At 57.3% G+C, this 9,008-nt stretch overlaps 1 protein-coding gene across 2 annotated transcripts in view; it reads right to left on the bottom strand.

Annotated features, from left to right (window-relative positions):
- SDRG_15095 overlaps positions 1-5,957 on the bottom strand; it is a gene marked incomplete at its 5' end in the record, with an annotated part of 10,630 nt that extends 4,673 nt beyond the window's left edge. The window contains 19 exons of one of the 2 annotated variants that reach the window (XM_008621257.1): positions 1,846-2,052; positions 2,095-2,232; positions 2,277-2,484; positions 2,533-2,637; positions 2,677-2,855; positions 2,901-2,998; positions 3,042-3,184; positions 3,235-3,443; positions 3,490-3,592; positions 3,640-3,816; positions 3,857-4,213; positions 4,264-4,465; positions 4,508-4,682; positions 4,729-4,839; positions 4,881-4,973; positions 5,020-5,273; positions 5,321-5,456; positions 5,501-5,893; positions 5,942-5,957. In XM_008621257.1, the coding sequence (XP_008619479.1) occupies positions 1,910-2,052; positions 2,095-2,232; positions 2,277-2,484; positions 2,533-2,637; positions 2,677-2,855; positions 2,901-2,998; positions 3,042-3,184; positions 3,235-3,443; positions 3,490-3,592; positions 3,640-3,816; positions 3,857-4,213; positions 4,264-4,465; positions 4,508-4,682; positions 4,729-4,839; positions 4,881-4,973; positions 5,020-5,273; positions 5,321-5,456; positions 5,501-5,893; positions 5,942-5,957 (3,240 nt within the window). In that variant the 3' untranslated portion in view covers positions 1,846-1,909. Of the gene's footprint in view, positions 1-1,845; positions 2,053-2,094; positions 2,233-2,276; positions 2,485-2,532; positions 2,638-2,676; positions 2,856-2,900; positions 2,999-3,041; positions 3,185-3,234; positions 3,444-3,489; positions 3,593-3,639; positions 3,817-3,856; positions 4,214-4,263; positions 4,466-4,507; positions 4,683-4,728; positions 4,840-4,880; positions 4,974-5,019; positions 5,274-5,320; positions 5,457-5,500; positions 5,894-5,941 lie in introns of those variants that run through there. The other variant, XM_008621258.1, reaches the window with a different exon arrangement.
- Positions 5,958-9,008: the final 3,051 nt, after the last annotated feature.

Genomic DNA, 9,008 nt, shown 5'->3' with positions numbered 1-9,008 from the left:
AAGCAGCGTCGGCGTCGTGGCGTCCTGCCTCTCAGATTTCGCTACGATCTTAGTTTAGAGTGCCTAGTGCCTCTAAGATGGCACTATGATCTTGGCTCGGTGCGCATCTCGCTACCACTGTACGCCTGGCACGTCAATACAGCTTCGCTTTCCGTGCTCTCTACAGCGTCCACTATTGTGGTGGCGGCTTCCGCAGTGCAACGCAAACAACGCAGCGAGGGGAGAGCCATCTCCCAGGAAGCAGGCAGTTGTATTGCATTACGCCACGAAGGCAGATTGGGAACTGAGACTATGGAGGCCAGCGTTGTGGATAGAACGATAGGCTGTGCCGGATGAGACCTTCGTCAAGAGGCTCTTTGATGGGTCACTACCGTATAGGGTCGCTACCGGACATCATCCGTATATGGCACCTAAGCACTATCCTATCTACACCACGTACACAAGCTACCAAGACTCTAGGCTACTCGCTTCCTGGAGTCATAACTCTCCAGCGATACACGCTTGCATCGGCCTGGCATGGCTTGACCGAACCAGACACAACACTATCTATGTGCCAAACCTTAGCAATTTCGTTCTCAAGCGCGAAGTGGTCGGCCATTTGGACGATGAAAACTGAAATAGGACACAAAATTGTACCGTGTACACTTAGTGTCGAGTGGCACTTGAGTTTGGTGTTGATGCTTCTCTGCACAACGTAGCCCACAACAATATACGACGCTAAAATTTTCCATGCGAAAGTCGACCAAGATGGATCCTATGCTGACAAGGATTCTAGAGTCACGTACGACCTTGTGGTGGATGTCATCAACTTACCGTTAACCCGACAACGCAGCAGATCACATATCGTATTTCTATATCTGCGACGGGCCGGTCGCGCGCGCTGCTCCGTAGTATCGATGACGACCTTAGATGGACATGGCTCGATAAGCTGTTGTGTGCGGATTAACGACGCCAACATCGATTCCCAACTTGTAGGGTTGGGGTAAAAAGTGCAAGAATAACATGCGTCGCCATAGAGTGTCATCTCTTTTCCAGTACCTTATGGCGGGTCTCAGTAAGACGGCGCCAGCAGCCACCAAATCGAAATGACCAAATGGCGCGTCTCTCCCCCCTGCTGCCGATGAACACCCTTTTTCGTCCAACCAAACCCTTTTTGTCCAACTACACCCTTTTCTGACACAGTCAACTACAAAGTATTTCGAAAACAGCTCCATCGCCATGGGCGGAGGCGGGCTGCGGATCCTCAAGCACAAGAAGTGGCATGTGTGGACGCGCGAGAACATCGAGAAGGTCCGGCGCGACGAGCGGCTGCACGAAGAGGCCGAGCGCACCGCCTTCCGCGAGAAGCGCAAGCGCGACCTCGACGGCCGCGTCGAAGCGCTCAAGAAGACCAAGCCGACGCCGCCGGCCATCGACCTCTTTGCGCCCGACGAGATCGCGCCGCCGCCGCCAGTCGCCAGCAACAAGAAGTACCCGGACGAAGGCATTGCCCTCGGCGGCGCGCTGAACCCGGCCCACCGCCATGTAGGCCGACACAAGCCGCCCGCGCAGCCCTGGTATCTCCAGCAGAGCCACGTCGACGACGACGCCGAGGCGCCGCGTGCAGCGCTCGCCGATCCCATGGCCGCGATTGTGGGCCGGCCCAAGACGTTCATGGTCGTCGCCGACGATTTGCGGGAAGCCGACGCGCTCGACTTTGCTGGCGACACAGTCGTCACGACGCGCACGGAGCTCAAGAAGAAGAAGAAGAAAGCCAAGAAGGCCAAGTCCTCCTCGAGTCGCCTCGAGCAGCTTCGACGCGAGCGCACAGAACGCGAAGCCGCCGAGCAGCGCCGCTTCGAGACGCTCCTCCGGCGCTAATCAACGCCATGTCGATACATTTATATATGAAAGCAAACAACAGTCTTATCTATTGAGTCGTCCACTTGCGCACGCCTGCCTCGCACGCCACGGCGGCGACGGCGTTGAGGACAAAGATGCCAAACACTTGGCGGCTAAACGCTTGGGGCAGCGGCGTCGTGAGGTCGAGCCACTTGATGTTGAGATCGCTCTCTACACGCCGTGTCAGCATCAATTTGGAGTCCGAGTGGGTACCTGGCGCAAGCACAATGTACGAGAGCAGCAAAGTCATCCCGAAGGTGTAGAGCACAAACGATCTGTTGGTCCAGACGCTTTTGCGGAAAGCGTCCTTCAAGTTGAACGCGATCGCAAGCAGAAGGTACTGCAAATGACCTACAAACGCCCATGAGTCTGCAGCTGGACCTCGAGCGGTGCACCCGTCGTCCAGACGATCGACACTTCGTGCGCGTGCACCGTCATGTCCCCCGACTCGTCTGGCTGGTACGCAAAGCACACCTTGCGGCCCGACGCGACGTCTGGCAGCGCGCAAAACCAGTCTTGCGAGTGCGCGAGCCAGAGCGGCAGAGCAAAAAAGAGACCGAATAGCGCCGTCTGGCCCGCGATCGAACCCAGGACCGCTGGCGCCTGCGATACAACATCAGCGTCGTCGTATCTTGTGAGAGGGAATCGTACAAAGAGCGAGTCGGGCGGACGCGCCCGCGTCAAAATCGGAGACGGACCCGTGCGCAGCATGAGCACCGAGAGTCCGAGCACGACAACAAGGTCGTCAAAGAGGTACTAGGCAAGCTAAGTTGACGAATAAGAAAATAAGAATACCTGGTTGTTGGAGAAGGTGGCTTGGACGTGGTTGATGACCGTGATGAGCGTCGTCTCGATCACGGGGTACATGACCATGTACTTGAACGCGAGGAGGGACGTGGTGAGCGCACAGCGGCCTTCTTGGATCAAAGCGACGACGTCGCCAATGTCCTTGTTGCGGCTCGTGAACGGCGCCACTAGATAGATTGATACCAAGTACACTTTGAGGTACTCTAGCGCACCGATCGAGGCCTCGGCGTCCGAGAGCGCCAAGCCAACGTGCGCAGCCTTGAGCGCGCCACAGTCGTTCGTGCCGTCGCCCGTCATCCCCACATATTTTCTACATCGAGACAATAGTATCAAAGTATCAGGACGCGACGTACCCTTGCGCCATGAGCTGCTGAACGATCCATGTCTTGGTCTGGGGCTTGACGCGAGCAAAGATCTTGGTGTCGCCAATCAAGCGCGGCAGTACGCTCTCAAAGGCGGCGTCTTGGGCCACAAACTCGAGTGCTGCGCCCGTCATCTACCCAATACATCCTGACATTCTCTCTACTTTTTGTGTGAAAAGTATACCGCCACATCGTACTGCTCGAGGAGCGCGTCAAAGACGATGGCGTCGCGGAGCCGGTGCCAGACGCCGAGCTGCTGCGGCACCTCAAACATATCGATCGAAATCGAAGCGTCCTTGTCGCCGCCGTAGTGCATCTTGTACTGGAGGCTGTCATGGACAACGTCGACGAGCACAATGTGCGGACGCAGCTGCAGCCCGACCTCGCGCGCAACTAGTTCACAGATTCTAGCACTCGAACGACTGACGTTTGGAGAGACCGTGCACGGCCGTGAGAGCGTTGTCGCCCGTGATAATACGCACGTCAATCGCCGCAGCCTGGAGCGTCTCGATGACCCACTGGGACTCGGGTTTGATCGGATTCTGAAAACAAAAGTGTTGCAGATCAGATCTGAGAGGCAAGGACGTACGACAAACAGGAGAAAGCTGAGGAAGAGCACGTCCGACTCGACGTCGTCGCGCTTGAGAGTCTCGGGGAGCGCCGACTCGAATACCTTGTGCCCGAGCGCAAGGACGTAGTAGCCCTGGCAGACATACTGGTGCACAATCGTGTCGAAATCACTCGGGAGCGACGCCGGGACGCAAATCTACGCCTGGTCACTTGATCGAAAGTTCATGAGAACTTACGTCTTGGAGGGCCTCGGGCGACCCTTTCACAAACGCCAGCAGTGACGCGTCGTCGGTTTGGACAACGACGCTCGAGCGCTGGACGGTAGCGTCAAAGCTAAAGCGGTCGCGGTACCGCAGCCACTCGCTGCCGTCACGGAGCACGAGGAGGCCGTGGCGCGTCATCTGGAGACTGCAGCTTGTGGACGCAAACATGCTCATCTCGAGCGGGTAGCCCGATATCGCACCGTACGTCTCGGTGAGGCCGTGGCACGCGGCGAGGCCCATCAAGCAGTTCGCACTCGGGTCTGTGATGCCGCTGCCGTCACACGTATCCACACCGAGAAAGTCGAGTGTCTCGGTCGTGAGTGTCCCCGTCTACAAGCCCGGAGAATTGTATCAACTTGAAACCTCGATACAAACCAGACCTTGTCGAAGCAAAAACAGTCGAGATGGCCGCCAACGTTGATGCGCTGGGCGTCGATGCAAAAGATGTTGGCCGCTTGGAGTCGCGTGAGCGAAAAGCCGATGCCGACCGTGAGGATCATGGGCAGCGCCGCGGGAATCGCGGTCGAAATCAAGTCAAACACCGAGATGAGGAGGTCGTAGAGCGACGAGTTGGCCGCGATCCTAGTCGTTTTGAGTCATTTCTCAAAATACGTGACAGTGTACGCGTCATAGACGCGCTGGGTCGTCGTCAGTAGGGCAATCGCTCCGAGCGCGAGGAGGTAGCGGTAGCTGTCGCTCACAATGCGAAATGGAATGTCGTTGGGGAAGAGGATCGACCGAAAGAGCTCGCCCTTGCTCGTGCTAAAGCTGGTTCTAAGCACGACGCCCTTGCAGCGCCCTAATCAGCTGCGACATCAGCTCTCTCGACCCAGCGCGATGTATACCCATGGTGCGAAGGACGGTCGAGCCCGAGTACAAAACGACGCTCTTCGAGAGGGTCTTGTCGTCGACGTGCACGCGGTGGTCGCCGAGTCGCTGCTTGGTGACCGGGATCGCTGCAAGAGAATCGTAGACCAGGAACCAAGCGAGACGCTACCTTCGCCTGTGAGCGACGACTCGTCAGTCGTGCAGTCGCCCATCAAGAGGACCATGTCGGCAGCGACAGCACCGGCCGTGATGTCGACAATGTCTACATGAACCGTCAACGACCACCTAGCATAAGGTCGGGCGCGCACCGCCGACGACAAGGTCGGCTGCCGGAAGCTCCTGCAGAGAGCTGTCGCGAACGACCAGGACGGTTGCGTCGCAGCGCACGAGCGCCTGCATTTGCTTGGCGTTCTGGACTTGCGTGTACACTTCGTAGAGGATCGACGAGAGGGACATGCCGAGGATCGCCATCGAGTACGTGTAGTACTCTTCTTGCAACCACAAGGCGACGCTGATGATCTGGAAGAGGTAGAACGGGTGCACGAGCTTCTCAAAGAGCACGCTACAGAGCTAGTATCTCACTCATCGCCCAACTCGTATCGGACGTACCGGTGCAGCGGCGCCGACGGAATCTCGATAGTGTTGGCGCCAAAGAGTCGCGTCCGCTCGTCTACCAGCGCCGTCGTCAAGCCCGTCTCGAGGCGGTGGAGCGCAGCGCCGCAGCGCTCGTGCAAGATCGACGCCACTAACCTCGCCCGTCGCAAGTCGATCGGAGATCGAGAGACGTACCGCGCTCAAACTTGTGCTTGGCCGACGAGTAGAGGTAGCGCTGCTTCTTGAACTCAAACCAGCGAAAGCGCGGGTCCTCGTGGTACACGGTGGCCTCTTCGACCTCGCCGTTGGCGCCCGTCACGAGGACGTAGTCGGCGTCGCCCATACTCACGCCATGCGCGCGGGCGACGACCGTGAAGAGTTGCGGCCACCACGAGACGACGATGCAAAGGACGCCGCCGGACGCCACACACAGCAGCACGTAGAGCGCGAGGCGCATGGTCGACGCGCCGTACGGGACGATGGCCACGTACTCGACGGGCTCGCGGTGGAGCGTGGTCGGCGGTGGCGAGGCGAGGAGGCGGTCCTTCTCGGACGTGTCGTGGCGCAGCGCGAGCTCAATCTCGGCGTCTACCAGCCCTTCGTCAGTCCATGTTCCGATCACCATCGTCGCCCGACCTGGTTGGTGCATCATGGGGCTGCGCTCGACCGACCAGGTTGCGATGTGATAGCTGCTGCGCCGGATACGCGTATCCGATCTTTGAATATAAAATGCGACGAGACCTTGCATTTTCTATGTGAATTTAAATAAACTCCAACCGGAACGACCAGTTGATGGCCAAGTTGAAGTGGGCACGACCATTCCGGATCCCAACCTCAAGGAATAGCGAGCTAGCGGCAGTCGCCGCCGCATTGACGCAGTGTGCGTTCTCGAGTCCAAGTACCGAGACGTCTTCGTGAGAGGTGCCACATGCCCTTGGCGGAGGTCGCCCTACTAAGTGGTACCTCAGGCCATGGCCACGTATGCTCAACTCGGTGATGCACAAATGAGTGGTGCGAGAAGGGTACGGTCCCATGAGATCCATCGTTTCTAGCAGTCTACTCCGCATCACACACCCTCTTTTGAACGCAAACGGTTGCCCGGGCGACTCCCGAACGACGCTCACTGCAAATAGCTCGATGACGACGAGCTTCTATACTCGATTGTCCAACATGCACAAGGACTCGGCCCGTCACTTGGCGAGGGTGCGGTCGAACGAGTGTCGATCTTGGCTCTGCGTTTAGCGCTATCTTTTGCAGCTCCTACTTTGTTCTTTCTGTGGTCTCCAGAGGACCGGTCCGTGTCGACCACAGATCGCTGCGGCAGCCCGCTTGGTCTCTGTCGCCGACGACCGACGCTGCCTTATCAGCGGTAGTAGCTCTGCGTCATGAGCCGCGCCGCCGCCATTGGCAGTGCCCAGTACTGGGTCAAACCAGGTCAAACCCACATTGCTTGCATCAGCAGCGTCACAGCCGTTGGCGCCGTGGCGGTCGAAAGGTGCTTGCACTTCAGCGAGGCGTCTATGCACCAACTACGGGCAAGGGTCAGTAAACTGTTTATTGACCTTTGTTACGAGTTATATAGTCGGACAAACGATGGCAGCGACAGCCCGAGCGCTGGTGCGAGGAGTGCGGACGCTGGCCTCGACCCGTGGCTCGTTCGATCGCTTCTGGTGACGTATCCGGAAATATATCCGGACGCCATCCAAAATGACAAGAGTCCAAAACGAGCCAGTAACCACGAGCAAGGACGGCGCTGGAGCTATGCGAGCGCCACATCGGGTTCGGGCATGGCATCTCGTGGCGCCGAGTCCGATGTATGCCTGCCTCTAGCGCCTCACGCATGACGTCTTGCTTCTCGCACACGGTAGCCAGTCCTGTGGGCCAACGCCAAGATACCGCCCGCCATAAACCTCGCCTCGGATCCGCTCGTAGCTCAAGGTACCAACGAGCGGAAGTAGTAGCCTCGCCCTCCTTTGCATTATGTACGTCTCACAGAGCGACTAGGTGCCAGTGGCAAACGACGTTTCGACCCCGTCACTGCTTGCCTTCCAATTCATCCAAGACGCACGTGCCCGAGCTCAATTGCCGAGCCGTACATCTCGGGGCGATGGCTGCTCTGTCGCTAATACTTTGGTCAACCTAGAACACGACTGAGGACAGAGCGAAGCGGTCGTCTCTGACGCGATCACGCGGCTCGTCGTTTGTCCGGGATGCGCGAAATCGAGGTTGTTGCGCTCTATCTGCGCTATCGAGAGCTCTCACATCACCCGTTTGTTGTAGCTCGCATGCAAGTGGGTCGCGGATCTCAACGCGCTGGCCAAATGCCCAAGGGAAACTCGAGGCATTCGAGCCGCAGACTGCGCGAGGCCAAGCACCTCATCATATACGCGCACGAGCTACTTGTGACGACCGCAAGATGCCGCGTTCGGCATCTTGGCCGTCGCTAAGGGTCTCTGTACGGCCGCGCTCTAGGCGCATCTGGTCGCTCGGCGCCTTGCGAAGGCGAAAAAGATATTTCACATCATCAAGCTTTGTCGTGTCATCATCTTGGCGCTCGTTGTTGCGCGTGATCATCGCGATCTCAAGCGCGGACGACGGGCCGTGACGTCGTCAGCGTAGATTGAACGTTTTGTTTTTTGATTTTGTGGCATGCAGCTGCGTACGACCTCGCGCGAGCTATGACTCGGCGAGTGGGGTCCACCACGGGATGGATCTCTCCGTGCGCAGCTCACTCCCAACGACCAAGTGCTGGAGCCAACTCCCACGCATTCAGGCGTAGCGCTACGTATGCGAAGTCTTTGTGTCATAATGAAGATAACGCGGAACACGTTCATACATATATATGCAGATGCAAGCAACGCCATGCAAAATAGTCACACGCGTCTCCCGACGGTACGCAGGTTGGAAGAGCTTTGTACCCCATGACGAGCGTCGCGTCATGATCCCAATCTACCCACGGAGAGGATTCATAGTAGGCCGCAAAGTCTCCGCGGTGTTCGCATCTACAGGACGCCACGTGTGTGACCAATGCGGGTGCCACGTCATTATGCGTTGCAGAGGACCTTTCAGAAAGCATAGAAGCTTGCCCGGACGTCCATTGGCCGACGGATGCAAAGCTTGCGTGGGGAATACGCAACGACCTGATTTCGGATCCAGATCCTAGCTATGCCTGGACACGATCCCTCTGAAGAACCATGGCTGGCATCCTCCCGGGGATATCCAGGACGTTTTTGGTTTAAACAACCAAAGGCCGTTTGGACATTGTCAAACGATGCTGTTAGACTTGGCAAGTGTTGAAGAAACACTTCCGGCGTGCTTCGTACACTGGCGGTTGAAATTCGGTGCTTTGCTTGGTACGACCCGACGCCTTGTAATCAGCAAACACAATTCTCGAATGGCTTCCATTCTACAGTCTTGTGGCTCTTACAGGCTAGGTTGTGCGGAGAAGCACCACTCAACACCAAGTGTACGAAACTTTTTTATATTTTTTTCTTTATATTTTTCTTGGCCCATGCCACCCAGTCGCGCGGTCGACCACATTGCGTTGGAAAATGAGACTTCGCCCTGGTAGAGGACGCCGTGGAGAGTGTGAGGAGCGAGGTCACGTCGCCGTCCGAGGCGTACAGCGGAAGCGAGGCGCGATCCAAGACCTATTTGAGGCACACGCCACAAATAATATCGTGGTGCCATTTTTAAACCATCT

The sequence above is a fragment of the Saprolegnia diclina genome, assembly GCF_000281045.1.
Source record: "Saprolegnia diclina VS20 unplaced genomic scaffold supercont1.84, whole genome shotgun sequence".
Classification (NCBI taxonomy): domain Eukaryota; phylum Oomycota; class Saprolegniomycetes; order Saprolegniales; family Saprolegniaceae; genus Saprolegnia; species Saprolegnia diclina.
Note: the sequence above shows the minus strand (reverse complement) of the source record. Positions and strands in the feature narration are given on the sequence as shown.